Consider the following 17,724-nt stretch of genomic DNA (forward strand, 5'->3'; position numbering starts at 1 on the left):
ACCTTAAATCCTTGTCTTCATCAGCGGTCGATGTCTTCATCAGCGGTCGAATGACGACCTTAAACCTTTGTCTTCATTAGCGGTCGAGTGACGACCTTAAACCCTTGTCTTCATTAGCGGTAGAGCCAGCGACTTAGTTAGCTTGTCCCGACTGATAACCTTGCTTGACAGAGCGGTGGGGAGGTAGCCGTCTTCCTTGAGTTGGCCGAGCGTCCCGTCGATCGCAAGGTCGAACAGACGAAGTGCCTGATCGGCGATCTTGTCATTAAAAGCATCCGAGCGGATGTAGGATCGCTTCATGAGCTCGAACCTACTTGACTCAGCCTCCTGATAAGTCTCTAAGGCAGTTCAGGAGGCGTCCAACTCTACCTTCATCGCCGCTAGCTCCTTATCTTTTACAGCGAGCTAGGTTTTCGCGGTAGTCTGCTCGGCCACTCTACCTTTAGGGTAGCCTCAACTTCCTTCAAGTTCTGGGTCAACACCTGAAATTCTTTATTTTTGATCTCCAGATCTTTAATAGCTCAGAGTTTCTAGTGTTGGCCAAATGAATTTTGGATTCAAAGGTGTTGGCCTGTTTATTAAGCCGAGCTAATTGGGTGGCATGCTCGGCATTTTTTCCCTTCTCCGCCTCTAGCTACTCGGTGCTCTTGGCTAGATCGACTCTTAGTTGAGTCATCTCAGCATTCATCTGCTCTAGCTGCAGCTGAGAAGCAGATGATTGACCGCTCAACGCTCTTAGTTGCTTAATATTTTGCTCCAAAAAAGCAAGCGTTTGACACATGGTTAGACTCTCCACCCAATACTGCGAGGAACCAAGAAATTATAAAAGTCGATCGGAGATAAATTAATAACATACAAAAACTTACCCTAGTGGGCATCTGGGTATGACTGTCCACAGGCGCCCTCGGAGGCATGACCGCTGCACGGGCTCGGGCGTTAGTCCATATATGTGCGAGCGGCTCCTTAATGATTATTTGGTGCTCGGGGGCTTGGGAGTCAGCGACGTCCGACTCATGCCATTCCGTAGTCGGGAGATGGATAACCATCGTTATGTGGCGCCGACAACTATAGGCTGATTGGGTCAAGGTTGCTCTGCCGGACAGGCGAGACATTGATCCCGGTCGGATGCCAAACTTTTGAATCTTCGATGGCGGCGACATGAAAGCAACTGGTGGCGTGTAAATAGTTCCCTGTGGCAGATCGAATAGGGATGGTGTCTAATCAGATTATGTAGGGGGAACAATCACCATAGCGGGAGCTAGCGTCGAGGTTTCAACTTGCTCGGCGGAAGGAAGGCGCGGGCTAGTTCTGGTGGGGGTCCTTACCATAGAAGAAGCGGATCGCGATGTAGTCTCCGCCCGACGCCTCTTATGGCTTATCAGTGGCTCCTCAGAAGAGGTTGAGTCCGACACCCCCTCAACTGGAATCATCGGTAGTCGTGCGGAGGGAGGATTCGATGCACCAACCGCTCCATCGCTGGGCGTCCGACTGGCTATCCCTTCGCTCACTAGGGCTGGCGCTCCCTCACTCTCTCCAAGCAGGTCTTCTTGTGAGCTGATCGGCTACAAACCGCGACTCTCCAACTCAGCCACGGTCGCAGTGTTGATCTCTGCGTCCGCAAGTTTGGTTTTGCTGGACAAACGTGCCCTTAGCATTATGTGAGCTGCAAAAATGGAGAAACAATTAGTTAGATTCAATGAGAAGGACAACAAAGAGCATACCTAAGTTGGTCGGGAGTTTCGTGCGGATCGAGCTCAAGCCGAACACGTAGAGGACTCCCTCATGCAGCAATTTGTGGATATGGTATTTTTGCCTGTCCAATTGTGAAGCTGCGTGGAGGTAGTCGTATCGGCTTTTGTATTTCTTGAGCTCTGGAGGGTTCGGCGCCTCTAATTGTCATCTGGTCGGGAACTCCGACCACTCGAGAAGGCAAACGAAAAAGTTGTAATCCTTTCAATGCTTGTTGGAGGACGACATCTTGTCAAAGAAGACTAGACCAACTCAGGCTTAGAACAGAAAAGTTCCTGGCTCAGACAGTTTGGGGTAATAGAAATAGTGAAAGAACCGAGGAGTGAAGGGAATGCTGTGCAGGCGGAACAGAACGACGACCCCGCACAACAGCTGAAAGGAGTTCGACATTAGTTGGAGAGAAATACGAAAATATTTACAAACAACAGAAAAGAAAGGATGGATCAGAAACCGCAGGCCAATGGTAAATTGGTCCCTAAAAAATATTACGAAATCGGGCGGTCGTTCGTTCGGATGGTCAAAGGAATAGGGAAGACCAATTTGATAGTTAGGAAGAATTTCATATGCAGACCTCAAACTCTCCTCATCACCTATGTCGAACCTATACTCAATGGAAGTGTACCAGAGTCGAAGGACGGCGGGAGGTTGAGATGAGCTTGCCATCAAGAGAACGAAAGAACAAGATTGAAGATGAACGATAAACGAATACTAAATCGAATCGATCAAAGAAAGTTACAGGGAGACCACTGGAGTACATGGAGACCATCGGAGAAGAAGCGGAATGCTACAGCGGTGAAGCTCGAAGACGAAGGCACAAAGTGGAGAAGATGACGACACATGCGAGCCTTATAAACCTCACGGCTGATCACTCTCAATCGTCTGATCCAAGGTTTCGAAAACGTAGAAGAAGATCTGACCGTGGAATTCGAAAAGGCGCTAGTCACGTCAGTAGAGGATATCTGTCTGTTTTGTCAGGCGTGCGACGATAGAAAGAAGGACACGTGGCATGATGTTACCGGACAACATTTAATGAACTTAATTGAAAGGGATGGCTGCGTGCTCGGCCATAATTGTCAAGGATTTGCACGGACTTTAAGAAATATGGATGATGTCGGCAACGACCGCGCTCACTTGAAGAAGTGCATTTAGAGAATTCTCGAAATATTGTCGCTCATCGTCCCACTCTGCATAGAGAACGAGTTACCGGGCCGATCGTCCATTTATCATGCTTAGACAACGACCGACCGACGTTGGTTGATGCGTCGATCATATACTAGGGACCGAACACTCCGATTAGACGTAGAAATCGCTAAGGAAACCAGTTGTCCAGTCAGTCGGACATATAACCTCATTCGACTAGACTTGAGGGGGAGACTTGTGATGTGGCGATAAAGGGGAGTCCACCTATCACAGGTCAATTGACACGGTGTCGGTCAAAGTCAAGGCGGTCAACGCCTGGGCTTACGGAAAGCACCTCGGCCAAAGGTGGCTGTCTAGTTATCCCGGTCGACAAAGGAGTGGCCGAGCGAATCATTCGACCGGTTAGACGAATGGATATCATGGACCGGTCGGACGAATGGACAAACCCATAGTCGATTATTTCAATCAGCTGGAAAACGAGCCGCTCGGACCGCCCGCCCAGTGCAAGGAATGACATTACACAGGAGGGGACGAGAAAACAAAAGAGAATATTCCGTTCATCATTAAATATGAAAAAGACAAAACAAAGAAGTACACTCCATCTATCATTAATGCACGAAAGTCAAGACAAAGAAGTCTTTCTCTGACAATTAATATCATTAAATAATAACAGATAAACGATCACAAAAAAAGTATAAAAGGGTACGCAGGTGATGCGGATGTATCATAAGGGTATAAGGGAGATTATGGAGAGAGAGGGGGGGGGATATTTCTATCATTTGATGGCTTAGGGCTTTAAGGTGCCCTGTTCATGCGTCAAAGGGAGGGGGCTTGGTGCTTGGATGGGGGGCCGCCGCCGAGCACAGAGGTTTGGAGCTGTTGCCTCCGCCACCTCCGCCCTCAACGTCGCTCCTACTCAGCATCCCCGGCACCGACCATCTCTGACTAGTGAGGTCACCCCTGCTTTTCTCTCCCCTCTCCTCTGTTCCTCTCCCAGCCTGCGTCTGTCGCAGCATCCATCGTAGCCGACCACCAGGATGCGCCTCGCCATCGTCTCCCACCACGCGAGCAGTAGTCCCCTTTGGCCTCACGCACGCCATCGACTCCCCTATGTCGACGCTTCCCGGGTTGTCAGCGCTGCCAGGTCGCCTCCCACCTCCGACGCCACCACCGCTCCTTCTCCGACGAGCGGTCGCCCCCTCGCTTCCGTTCATTGACGCTGGCAACTGCTGGGAGCCATTGACGCTGGCAGCTGCTTTCCTCTCCGCTACCTCCTCTCCCCTTCGATGCGGACGCCGCTGAGGAGCAGCGTTGCTGCCTCCGGCGGGCGCCGCCGCCTCCAGCAAGCACTGACACATCTTCCAGTCGTCGCCGATGCCTCTCGCAGCTGTTGACACCTCCTCCAGCGACCCCCAGTAGGCCGCCAGTGCCTCTCGACGCTGTTGCCCTCCGATGCCACCCCTAGTGACAGCCACCGGCCGACCCACGGCCTCCGTCGGCACCATCGCTGAATCGGCCTTCGGGTCGCTACTGTTGCACTCAGCCTCCCTGATTTGTGTTATGCTTTGTGCGTCATGTTTTGGCTATCGAGTCACTGTGTTTTGTATTTCTATTGTGATTGAGTTACTGGTATTATCCGATCTGCGTGTCGTGTCCCGATCTGCGAGCCGTTGTAGTATTCCGGCTCAGGAGTCGTCGTTATATTTCGGTCGACATGGCGCCTCTTAGATCCATGCTACATCGGATTCCATGTCGTCACCCCCAAACCCGACTCCTCAGCTGCCTCACATTCGTCTACTCTTCAGGGCCGCGACGACTCGATCAACATCGCGACCAGCTCACCAATCCATCCGAGGGCGCCCCCGAGGCCAGGGTACGTCACTGTACTCATCCTGTGTTTATTTCGTTGTTCTATTATTATTCGGCTACTTATATATTCGTTGGACCCATCTCGAGCATTGGGGTATCAGAGGCCGGGGCAACTCGGTCGCTGGTTACAAGTACTGCTGACCAGAGGTCTTCCTATGACTTGGTCAATACAGAAGACAGCTCACCATCCGGGTCATGGAGATGTGGTCAACATTTTAGCCACGTCATTCCGACAGTCCCGTCTTCTCAAATTCCCGACAGGAACATAATTGGCGACGTCTGTGGGAACTCCGCCTAATCTGGAACGTGATGGTGGACGACGCCGGAAAATTCTGTTATACTTATGACCATGGTGGGTTTCGACGAGCATATCATGTTCTCCTCACTCCACGGGTATTCGGGAGTCGAGGTATTGAGTCAGATTCTCTGCTGGTTGGCAGGTCAATTTTTCCGTTATATTTTCTCTTTCGGTCATAGGATTTGTCATAGTTCCCCGATCGAAAACTCCCGTATCGATTGACGGAGATTATATTATATTAGAGTCACAGACTCAATGTCGAAGACTCCCGTGCCGATCGACTGGGATTATATTATATTATATTAGAGCCATGGGCTCAATGTCGAAGACTTCCATGCCGATCAGCCGGGATTATATTATATTAGAGTCGCGGGCTCAATGTCAAAGACTCCCTTACCGATAGGTCGGGATTATATTATATTAGAGTCACGAGCTCAATGTCGAAGACTCCCGCACCGATCGGTCAGGATTATATTATATTAGAGCCACGGGCTCAATGTTGAAGACTCTCATGCCGATCGGCCTGGATTATATTATATTAGAGTCGCGGGCTCAATGTCGAGAACTCTCGTGCCGATCGGCCGGGATTATATTATATTAAAGTCGTGGGCTCAATGTCGAGGACTCTTGTGCCGATCGGCCGAGATTATATTATATTAGAGTCACAGGCTCAATGTCGAAGACTTCCGTGCCGATCGGCCGGGATTATATTATATTAGAGACACGAGCTCAATGTCGAAAACTTCCGTGTCGATCGGCCGGGATTATATTATATTAAAGCTACGGGGGCTGAATGTCGAAGACTCCCGTGCCGATCAGCCGAGATTATATTATATTAGAGTCACGAGCTCAATGTTGAAGACTTCCGTGTCGATCGACCGGGATTATATTATATTAGAGACACAAGCTCAATGTCGAAAACTTCCGTGTCGATCAGCCGGGATTATATTATATTAGAGCCACGGGCTCAATGTCGAAGACTCCCGTGTCGATCGGCCGGGATTATATTATATTAGAGCCACAAACTCAAAGTCAGAGACTCCCGCGCTGATCGACCGAGTTTGAGTTATATTAGAGCCACAGGCTCTAGAAGTCGAGCGGCGACTATAAACCCCTGTGAAGACCGTCGAGCGACGACGTTAAACCCCTGTGAAGACCGTCGAGCGGCGACATTAAACCCTTTGAAGACCGTTGAGCGGCGACGTTAAACCCCTATGAAGGTCGTCATTGGTCTCGGACCAGTCTTATCGGATCTCATATCTCCCCCGTTCAGGGTCGAACGGTCGTCACTGGTCTCGGACCAATCTTATTGGATCTCATATCTCCCCCGTTCGGGGTCGAGCGGTTTTCACTGGTCACGGACCAATCTTATCAGATATTCTATCTCTCTCATTCAGGGTCGAGCGATCGTCACTAGTTTAGGACCAATCTTATCGGATCTCATATTTCCCTCGTTCGGGGTTGAGCAGTCGCCACTGGTCTCGGACCAGTCTTATCGGATCTCAAAACTCCCCCGTTCGGGGTCGAGCGATCGTCACTGGTCTCAGACCAGTCTTATCGGATCTCATATCTCCCTCGTTCGGGATTGAGTGATCGTCACTAGTCTCGGACCAGTCTTATCGGATCTCATATCTCCCCCGTTCGGGGTCGAGCGGTCGTCACTGGTCTCGGACCAGTCTTATCGGATCTCATATCTCCCTCGTTCGGGATTGAGCGGTCGTCACTGGTCTCGGACCAGTCTTATCGGATCTCATATCTCCCTTGTTCGGGGTCGAGTGGTTGTCACTGGTCTCAGACCAGTCTTATCGGATCTCATATCTCCCCCGTTCGGGGTCGAACGATCTTCATTGGTCGCGGACCAGCATATCATATGCCCTATCTTCACCGTTCAGGGTCGAGCGGTCGTCACTGGTCTTGGACCAGTTATATCAGAGCATCTTATCTTCCCCATTTGGGATCGAGCTATCTCAGATGGTCGCTGACAAGAGTATCTCCACTGGTTTCAGACCAGAATATCTCATAGGCTCTGTGTCTGTTCAGCTCATGACTTTCGCTTCCATCCGTCTTCGACTCACGGGCTACACTCCAGTGCAATTCACGAGTGATGCACCCGTTTGGCTCAGGACTTTCGTTTCCATGCGCCTTCGATTCACGGGCTACACTCTAGTTCAGTTCACGGGCGATGCGCCTGTTTGGCTCACGACTTTTGTTTCTATGCGTATTCGATTTCATGGGCTATGCTCCCGCTCAGTTTTCGGGCTCCACTCCTGCCCATTGCTGCTACGGCTCTCGCTCGGTATTCGTCCAGATGCTCACTTGGCGTTCGCCCGATAGCTTGCTTAGCATCCGCTCGGCACTATTTTTCGTCGCTCGGTCGACACTTTGCAGTCGCCTGATCCTTATCACCTGACCGTCTACTTAGCCACTCGCTTATATTATCCGACATCCTTATAGTTGCTCGGTCAGCATTTTACGATCACTCGATCGACATTCTCAGGTTGCCCGGTTGCATTTTACGATCATCCGGTTGATATTTTTCGGGGGCTCGGTTTGCATTCTCCTGATCCATTGGTCGGCATCCTCTCGATCGCGCACGTGGCACGGCTCGCTCAGCGTCTCCACGTGATCGATATCCTTCCAATTGCTCGGTCGACACTTTCTTGGTTGCTCGCTCGGCATCCTACTTGTTGCTTGCTCGACATCTGTCTGGTTATCGACTTGGTACTATTTTTCGTAGTTCGCTCAGCATCGCCACCATCTCTCGTGCGACACAATTACTATAGCGATCGCTGGCGTGACATTATACGAGGGGTTCATCAATTTGACTCTGTTATCGAGAGTGATTCAGCTTTGGCGATAGACTGTCCAGTCAGTCGAACTCACGCCTCCTTCGATTAGACTTGAGGAGGAGGCTTGTGATGCGGATGTATCATAAGGGTATAAGGGAGATTATGGAGAGGGGGGGCTATTTCTGTCATTTGATGATTTAGGGCTTTAAGGTGCCTTGTTCATGCGTCAAAGGGAGGGGGGCTTGGTGCTTGTATGTGGGGGTCGCCGCCGAGCACAGAGGTTTGGAACTGCTACCTTCGCCTGGTTCGTCCTCGACTCTGCCCTCGATGTCGCTCCTACTCAGCATCCCGGCACCAGCCATCTCTGGCTAGCGAGGTCCCCCCTGCTTTTCTCTCCCCTCTCCTCTCTTCCTCTCCCAGTCGGTGTCTGCCACAGCATCCATCGTAGCCGGCCACCAGGACGCGTCTCGCCATCATCTCCCACCGTGCGGGCAGCAGCCCCCTTTGCCCTCACGCACACCATCGACTCCCCTATGTCGACGCCTCCCGGGTTGTCAGCGCTGCCAGGTCACCTCCCACCTCCGACGCCACTGTCGCTCCTTCGGCGAGCGGTCGCCCACTTGCTTCCGTTCACTGTCATCGCAGCTGCTGGGAGCCATTGACGCTGGCAGCTGCTTTCCTCTCCGCTACCTCCTCCCCCCTTCAACGCTAACGTCGCTGAGGAGCATCTCCGCTGCCTCCGGCGGGCGCCGCTGCCTCACCCGCCGCCTCCAGCGGGCATTGACGCATCCTCCAATCGTCGTCGGCGCCTCCCGCAGCCGTCGGCACCTCCTCCAGTGGCCCCCGGTAGGCCGCTGGTGCCTCCCGCCGCTGCCGCCCTTCGATGCCACCCCTAGAGATAGCCACCAGCCGACCCACGACCTCCGTCGGTGCCACCGCTGATTCGGCCTTCGGGCCGCTGCTATTGCACTCTGCCTCCTTGATCTGTGTTATGCTTTGTGTGTCGTGTTCTAGCCATCGAGTCATCGTGTTTTGTATTTCTATTGTGATTGTGAGTTACTTGTATTATCCGGCATGCGTGTCGTGTCCCGGCCCGCGAGCCGCTGTAGTATTCCAGCTCAGGAGTCGTCATCATATTTCGGCCGACATGTCGCCTCTTAGATCCATGCTGCACCGGAATCCATGTCGTTGTCCTCAGACTCGGCTCCTCAGCTGCCTCATATTCGTCTACTTTTCAGGGTTGCGACGACTCGATCAGCATCGCGACCAGCTCACTGATCAATTCGAGGATGTCTCCCGGGGTCAAGGTACGTCACTGTACTCATCCTGTGTTTATTTTTTTATTCTATTATTATTTGGCTGCTTATATACTCATTGGACCCGCCTCGAGCATCGGGGTATCAGAGACCGGGGCAACCTGATCGCTGGCTACAGGTACTGTTGACCGGAGATCTTCTGGCGACTTGGTCAACACAAAAGACAGCTCACCATTCGGGTCATGGAGATGCGGTCAACATTCGAGCCGCGTCATTTCAACAATCCCGTCTTCTCAGATTCCCGACAGGAGCACCAGATATGAGGAAATGTAAGATTTATCTATTTCTTGATTACTCATTTTCTCTTCCTGATTCTAACTTGAGCGTCAGAGCGCCAACGTCAAGGATCTTTTCTCTAGTTTGATTTTGTTTTGTAAGATTGAAAATTTTCTCCCGTCAATAGTCGTCTCATCCCTAACTTTCTAACTTTCCTCATTAGAACAGGATCAGAAGGCAAAAGAAGAAGTAGAATTGAAAATTAGAACAACTTCTTCAATACTTACGCTCATATGTTTTTCTTAGAATGCTTATTCATCGTGTTGCTTAAGATCATTGTTTTTGGATGGCATTTATTGTCTAACAACCTGTTGATAGATGTGATAAACTATAAAGGTGATTTTTCTTGAATTTCTTGACATTAGTGTCGATCTGTTCTTCATTGCTGTAACTTTGTGCATCACAATTGAGTCTATGCAAAGTTTGCTAAGGACTTTCAGTAATTGAAAGTTAAGTTCGATTCGAATAAACCAATAAAAACTGAAAAAATTGATCAGTAAAAGATGAGAAACCGAACACGCAATCTGTTTATCAGCTATCACATCAACAGTTTATTATAAACTTTCTTTAAAAAAATAAAATATGATGAAGAAATCAATCGTAATCGGCATCGGAGAAGCGAATCTTAAAGTCCATTTTGTTCCAATCATATACAAAATGATCCTATTTAATTTAATTTGTTTCTCCAATTCAATCGCGAGCGCACGTCCCCACCGTGCTCGACTTCAGAAGCATCGCTGGCCGTCCATCATCCGGGCGAAATCGTTGAAGCAGACGAAGCCGTCGCCGTCGGTGTCGATGCCGTGGATCATCCGGCGGCAGTCGTCCAGGGAGCACCCCTCGTCGCCCAGCGTCTCCAACACGCGCCTCAGCTCCTCCGCCGAGATCTTCCCGTCGCCGTCCGAGTCGAAGACCGCGAAGGCCTCGCGCAGCTCCTCCTCCGCCTCCGGCGAAGGCTCCGCCAACAGCGCGGCGAGCTCGGCCTCGGTGAGGTCGACGCCGCCGCCGGCGTCGATGGGGCCCAGGCTGCGGAGCGCGGCCTCGAGCTCTTGGGCTGTGAAGGAGGGCAGCAGGACGGAGCAAGGGGAAGCGGCAGCTTGGTGGGGGTGGAAGAGGGAGGAGGAGGAGGAGGTAGAGGAGTCGCCGTCCGTGGAGGCGTCGGAGGAGGAGCGACGAGAGGAGGACTTCTTGCCGCTCCTCTTGAAATGGGAGGCGAAGAAGGAGGGCACGGAAAGCTTCATGGCGGAATCGCTAGTCGCCTTCGTCGGCCTTCTCTTCTTCCTCTTCCTCGCCTTCGCCACGGTTTCGACGGAGGTTAAAAAGAAAGGAAGAGGGTGGCGGGAAGGGAGCTTCCACGAAGCTTCGCGCGCAGATTTCTTTTTACCCGCCGCATTGATTGGCATGGAATATTCCCACCAACAATATTAATTAATAGTAATAATAATATAGTAGTTTATCAAAATCAGACCCTTATTGCAATGCACTATTCAAATTGGTCCCACCAAATACTCTCTCACATATTATAAATTAATTTATAAAATAATTCTGACACAAAAATCAAAAACATCTTTTTTATTCAAAAATAACATGGAATCTCTTATAACATCACAATAAATCGAGAAATGCTCACATCAGATCGATAAGTCCAACATCACAATAAATCGAGAAGTCCAACATCTTATCATTATACTATAGTCTCAGAGGCAACACCAAATCTATCTAAAACTCATATAACAAGAATTAAGTAATTGCTTGGACAATTATCTAATAATTAGACCGATAATCAAAAGGTTTAAATTTGAATCTCAATTACTATGAATTATCAGAAATTTTGTCTCCTAGCGAGAAATGAACTAAGAATGTTGTGTTCATAAACACTTTTTAATTTATCGAGGATTGGTAGAAAATTTTTTTTAGAACAGATTGATCATCTCAAGTTGATTTAAAAGTTAGATCATGTCAATTAAAAAAAATTGAGCAATTGATTAATAATCAAATTTAAGTATATTATTATTTTTTAATTAAGATCAATTTTTTTTAAAAGAAAGATCGAGCATACTTAACTTATAAAAAATCAATTAATTTGGTAAACTCAAAAATTAAATTATATTAATTTTTTAAAATATTTTTTAATAATTTTTATAGACATATTATTTTTTTATTAATAAATTAGGAATTTAAAGTTCTAGAACTCCGTGAGACTTTGCCTAACTCAAGGGTCAATAAAAGCAGCTAAAACTTGGGAGCGAATTCCATAGACGAAGGTGATTTGCGTTGGTTGGGCAGACACTCCACGCGCATTGGTTTCGCGCGGCCCCACCGCCGAGCTGTTTCCGGCAAGTGCACGCCGTGTCATGTCGCCTCTTGTCTTTGCGGTCCGCCCCTTCTCTCTTTTCCCCATCACTAACTAATGAAATGCCTTCTCCGTCCCTGTCTTCTCCACCTTTTACTTGTCGTGCTCCACTTGTCTATTTATAATTTGCTGACATTTCATCTACCACTCTTTTATATATATGTATAATAATAATATAGATATTCAGGTCTATGATCCCAATGTAAATGTGGAAGTACATACAATAGTTCACACAATGATTCAGCGAGATGAATTTCTTACTTTCCTGGAATTTTTTTAACAGAAAACCCCAAAATGTGTTTCTTAATTCTTACTGCACTATATCCCGGGTCATCTACCGTTCCTTTTGGACAACTAATTACATGGTCAGCCTTACAGTTTTCGATCCTATTCATCCTCCCATCAAGACTACTCAAAGAATAGTGGGAATAATAGGCCTAACTGTGCTGTTTTCCACCCAAAGAGTAAAAAAATAAAATACAATTGAATGCACATATACAGTGTAATGTAAGATGTCGTAGTGTTCGTACCTTCTTAAGAAGTTCAAAATTGTATCATGTTGTGTGATCCTTTGAAGCAGCAAAGGACTTCAGAAGTAGCTTGATTGCATCTGCAATAGCTGAAGATGTGCCAGTATTTTCGCAATCATGGATTTTAAAGATGGATTTGCTTTCTGAGCTAGATCGATGAGAACGAGTTGAGCAGCTTCGCCGTACTTCTCTCTGTGGCCTTCGAGCCGAAAGATCCTCTCCAGCATCCATATTGCTTTCTCTTGAGCCTTCAGATTACCGACTTCGAGGACTCTCACGAGTGCTTGCACTCCGGTTGCCTTTTCGATCGCGTTGCTTCCATTTTCCCAAATCTCATCCTTCAGTAGTGTTGCCAAAGCTTCGAGAACGGCCTCATCGGCTTCGCGGTCTTTGCCTTGGAGAATTTGTACTAGAGGAGACATAGCACCGGCCTTGACCAAACAAAATGTAGTTTTCACGACGCAATTGCCATTATGGACATCACAAAACGTTTCAGATGATGAAGGAACACACAACCATCTGGCAGGCTTAACCTTGACCAAAGCCACAGTGTTCTGTGATAGCTGACCCAGTGAAACAGCAGCTTTAGATTTGGCAACTATAGAACCGCATGCAAGTAACTTCAACAAGCAAGAAATTACACCATGGGATGCCGATGTCCTTTGCAGTTTCTTATCCCAAGGTACAGTGAAGCGGACCATCACGCCTGCAATGTTCTCGAGCAAACACATTTTTGTAGGATTTAAAGTCCTTGCGATGGTCGTATCGAATAGAGAGATCAAAACAGGGAGCAAATTTTCCTTCACGAGTATATCTGTGACTCTTTTGTCATTGAGGGGGAGATTGCTTAGTATGCCAAGAGCAGCAGATTTTTCATTATCCGATGTTGACGCTGCGATAATATTAACTAGAAGGTTCAGATGTGCTACCCCAATCTGATCAAAACACTCGCCGGCAGGATCAAAATCTTTGGAGATGTGGACTAGTAAGTTTAAGGCTGCAATTCTGATCTCATTATTACTCTCAGTTAGGAAAGGTAAAAGCAGCTGCAGAGCGCCATTTTCCCTCATTTTAGTTCTGATTCTTTTGGCATTGGAGTGACTTGCAATTCTATTCAGTGCCTGAAAAAGATGGATCTGGATTGCAGGACTTGAATGGTTAAGAAGTGAAAGCATTTGTGGCGCCATACCCTTTTTAGTCAGAATCCGATCAGATTCAGCTATGTTTGCAAGAATAGCAGCTGCAGGTTCTCGAAGAGTCACGAGCACTGATGTGACAGAAAATAGGAGTTGAAGTAAATGTTCTATGGCACCTGAATCAATCAAACGCTTGATGTTCTCTTCTAATATAGAGAGATTGCGCAAGGCGCCCAATGCAGACAACTTAGCTTCAAGTTTGCCAGAGGTGAACATGTTTACAAGGGGTTCAATGGATCCCTCTTCTCCAAGAGTAGATCTTATCTGATCTGTTAGTTTCATTCTTGAAATTGCATTTGCCATGAGAATCTTGTTCATCTCAGAACCTGCTAAAGCATTGTTAATTGAATGGATAAAGTTAGCAGAAGAAGAAGAAAAACTAATGTTAAACTTCAGAAATTTAAACAAATTGTAAAGGCTGGACAGAAACCAATTTGACATTCATCATGGACAGATGACATTCTCCATATTGGCAAAAGCACATCGTAAGATGAAATCTAGATTATGGTAGGATTTCATAGTTATTAATTACTCTTTCAGAATGTATGCCAAGCTCTGCCACCAAATTCAAGAACATTTATAAAAAGGCTACACTTGTAAAGAATCATCTTTGTACTAGCTTCTCATGATTCAGTGTTGGTTGAGATTTAAATAGTGATTTAGACTGCTACTAACAGGTTTTCTAATTAAAACCTAAAAACACCTGCAAGCAACTTGCAGCGCGTCAAGATTGAATAAACAACAAGAAGATAAATAAACTACTATTATGTATTTCCTGCACAACAATATCAGGTACTATTTCATGCATATATTTAAGTTGAACTCCAAGATTATTCAGAATTAAGATGTCTTATGACCTAATTGTTAATACATTTGGTGGAAAATTCATGAAAAATAAAAGATGAATGTTGATGTAATGAAACTCTTTTAGTTATAATTCACTTTTCTTTATAATTCTATAGTTGTTATGAGTTTCATGATTGGCTCATGGATTCAAGGCCTATGGAATTTCTTCAGTTTTAATGTAGCTTATGTCTAAAATTGAAAGATGCGAGCAGATAAAAAAAAAACATGTAGAAGATTGACATAAAATTACCTTCCTTTAGGTATCGTACTAGTGGGCTGAAGTAACCAGCCTCAGCCATAAGGAGTACATTGTGAGCATTGCCTGATAAAACACCCAATAACCTTCCTGCATATTCAGATGCAATGCTATCTTCCCCATTTCGCAAAGTGACAAGCATCACCATACAACCTTGGATCCTACCGATCCTTTGTCGAACTTTTAGAACTTCAGACAAATCCAAAAGCAGCCCCACTGCTTCCCTACTCTCATCAACATTCCTCGATAAAGATCGCACTATAGTGGAAAGAGCTTCAACACCAGCCATTTTCTCCTGCAAGCTAAGCAATGTCATACACATGCCATACAGAGAACAAGATGTCCTACATCACATGATCAGAAACAATTTATCATATCCTAGCAAAGATAGTAGGAAGCAACAAAGGGTAGTGCAATCCTAACTCACAGAAGCAAAATAACAAACACATCGATTGCAAAGGGTGGAAAGAGCATAAATGTATCCAAAATCCTACCTTGTTCTCGGTGCTGTGCGATGCAAGCTTCCTGAGCACCTCAATCATCTTCACTCTGTTCTCGCCCTTGGTCACAGTCAATCGATTTAGCAGAGCAGGGATCAATGTTCCACCTTCTTCCCCCACAAATCCTTCTTCCGTGAGGACCACAATCTCAAAAAGAACCACCCAAAGCTCATCTTCATCCGCATTCTTAATCCGCACGACCAAGTCTTCGGCGTCGCCCAAAGCGGGGCCACCACCAACCTCCTCGATTGGGCCATCAAACCGCGCTTCCATCATCTCCCCCCGAAGCGCGTCCATCTCGGTCCGAATCTCCACCGGCGCATCGGCCCACGCGCCGGCCAAGACGAGGAGGCCCCGCCCGAGGCATCGAGCGGCGCCCTCGACCAACCTCACGGCGACGGAGGCGGCGTAGGAAGACGCTCCGGCGGAAGATGCTCTCCCTGCGAGGGAGCGAGCGCGGCGGAGCTCGGCGCCCAGGGATTCAAGGGCGCTCACCCTGCTCGACGCGTCCGGCAACTCGCCGACCTCTTGCTGGAGCAGGAGGAGGGATTGGAGGACGGGGTTAATGCGGGCGACGAGAAAGGAGAAAACAAACATAGGGGCAGTGCAGCGGTGGGAAGAGGAGGGCGAGGCGGCATCGGCAGGAGGGGCGGCGACGGCGGCCGCCTCGTCGACGGCGTCCATGAGGCGGGAGAGAAGCCTGGCGACAGTCGCTGCGTCCTCCATTCTCTCGCAGCCGGAAGAAGTACTTTTCCGGCGAACCGGAGAGGAAGGCGGTTGAGATTTATAAAGGTGGATTAGGGCGAAGTAGAAGTGAAGTCAGAAGCGAGCGGATGGCACTTGGAGACCGCAAAGCCGAGGACGAGAAGAAGTCAAACGAACTTGTCGACGCGGGTCAACGTCATCCCCATCTTTACGATGACGTGGCAAAGACCGGTTCAAATTGAGTTGGACGGTGTAAGGATCTCCTGTACTCTCCACGTCACCAACAACGTCATTTGCGTCCAATTCTGTCATCGAAACGACGGGTTCCACCAATAGTAACCAATATACGAAAGGAAAAATGATGGACGACGTCCTGAAGAGAACTGTTGATCTTGCGCGTTCAAGATGTGGGGAGGAGGACACAGGGAGTTGATCGAGTCAACCGAACCAAACGGAACGTTACAAACCTATCGCGTTTCGCCTGTAGCAACTGACCGTTTGTAGCGTGCGTTATTGAGCTTGGTAACGTGAACTGAACGTATGAGAAGACACTTGGATGTGACGGTCAACCGGATAAACTCAGATACCGGGAAAACAGAGATATCTAAGATGCAACGTTTTGTCCTTAAATGAATAAAGGGAAAATTAACACTTTTTTTTATTTATAATATAATATAAAATATCAATTTGTTTACCTCTATTTGTAACTAATAATAAATAAAAATAATCTGGTGACTTTCTAACATTTTTTAATTCGTAAAACCATAGAAACCCAATTCCTATCATACGAATAACTTTTAATAACCATCAATTAAATCAAGATGTTGTCATGGGTGATCAAATTCTGAAATGGCAAAATGTCAACTCCAAAATTAAAAATTATTTTTTTGATATCTCACTTGGCATACCTCCCTTTTCTCAAAGACAAATAAAAATAAAATAACATTTATTTTTATTAAATAGTAATTTAATCACATTCAACCTGAGTTATTATACATTTAGATTACATTTAGGCTACGTTTGGTAGGACGTAATGTAATCCAACTTGTAATGTAATCAAATTTGTAATGTAATGTAATGTAATCAGGATTACATTACTATGTTTGGTGATACTATGCATGTAATCTTTGATTACAAGGATGATTACATTCTCTTGTTTGGTGTACATTATTTGTGATAATGAATGTAATTCACATTATTGTAAAATGACAAAAATAACCTTATAACAAAATTTAAATAATTTTATTCTTCCTCTCAATTAAATCAAATTTAATCCGAGTAAATCAAATAAGATCAAATTAAATAAAATTATTTATAAATAACATTATTATTATTATTATTTTGGGTAGCCACCGTCCTCAATGCACGTGTGTCCTCGCTTGACACAATGTAGATAAAGCTAGAGATTCAAAGAAAAAACTGGAAAAAGTAAGTCTGGTTCCAACGGCTTCACAGTAGTCTAGAATCAAATTGAAAGATATATTAACTAGCTAATTACACTAAACAATCAGACACTTTTGGACATCTTTATGTCTTCCACATTTGTATTTATCTGTATAGCTCAAAAGAAAACAAAGAAGACAAAGCTAACATTATAACTAAGAACATCAAACCATCAAAACAAAACCAAAGGAAGATTAATAGCTAGATCAGATATTTTTACTTAAAAGCAAGCAATGGATCTAATCCTGCAAGATATTTTACTTAAATAAGATGGAATGACATCTTCAATTCAAAAAATGAAAAAGGAATATCAAGTAATACTATCTCCTACTTGGATTCAGAAATACAGCTTTAGCTTAAAAAAGGAGATGTATCCAAAACTCTGAATACAATGATGTGAAATAAGTTATCACACACAAAAAAATCACATGAAACAGTGGTATGAGATGCATGCACGG

The 17,724-nt window shown here is 46.4% G+C and overlaps 2 protein-coding genes across 3 annotated transcripts; both read right to left on the minus strand.

The window, feature by feature from the left end:
* Window positions 1–9,964: 9,964 nt before the first annotated feature.
* On the minus strand, window positions 9,965–10,855 carry LOC121981068 (probable calcium-binding protein CML36). The gene has a single exon (XM_042533412.1). The coding sequence runs from the start codon at window positions 10,838–10,840 to the stop codon at window positions 10,163–10,165; it is 678 nt and encodes a 225-aa protein (XP_042389346.1). The 5' UTR covers window positions 10,841–10,855; the 3' UTR covers window positions 9,965–10,162.
* Window positions 10,856–12,087: 1,232 nt separating this feature from the next.
* On the minus strand, window positions 12,088–15,932 carry LOC121981067 (U-box domain-containing protein 44-like). 2 transcript variants are annotated; one of them, XM_042533411.1, is made up of 3 exons: window positions 15,113–15,932; window positions 14,613–14,913; window positions 12,088–13,842 (listed from the first exon to the last, which is right to left on the minus strand). In XM_042533411.1, exons 1-3 carry the CDS (start codon window positions 15,842–15,844, stop codon window positions 12,380–12,382), a joined length of 2,496 nt encoding a protein of 831 aa, XP_042389345.1. In that variant the 5' UTR covers window positions 15,845–15,932; the 3' UTR covers window positions 12,088–12,379. The 2 variants fall into 2 exon arrangements, with proteins under 2 accessions (XP_042389345.1, XP_042389344.1); XM_042533410.1 differs by having other exon boundaries at window positions 12,088–13,845.
* Window positions 15,933–17,724: the final 1,792 nt, after the last annotated feature.

Source organism: Zingiber officinale, chromosome 5A, assembly GCF_018446385.1.
Source record: "Zingiber officinale cultivar Zhangliang chromosome 5A, Zo_v1.1, whole genome shotgun sequence".
NCBI classification, from domain to species: Eukaryota; Viridiplantae; Streptophyta; class Magnoliopsida; order Zingiberales; family Zingiberaceae; genus Zingiber; species Zingiber officinale.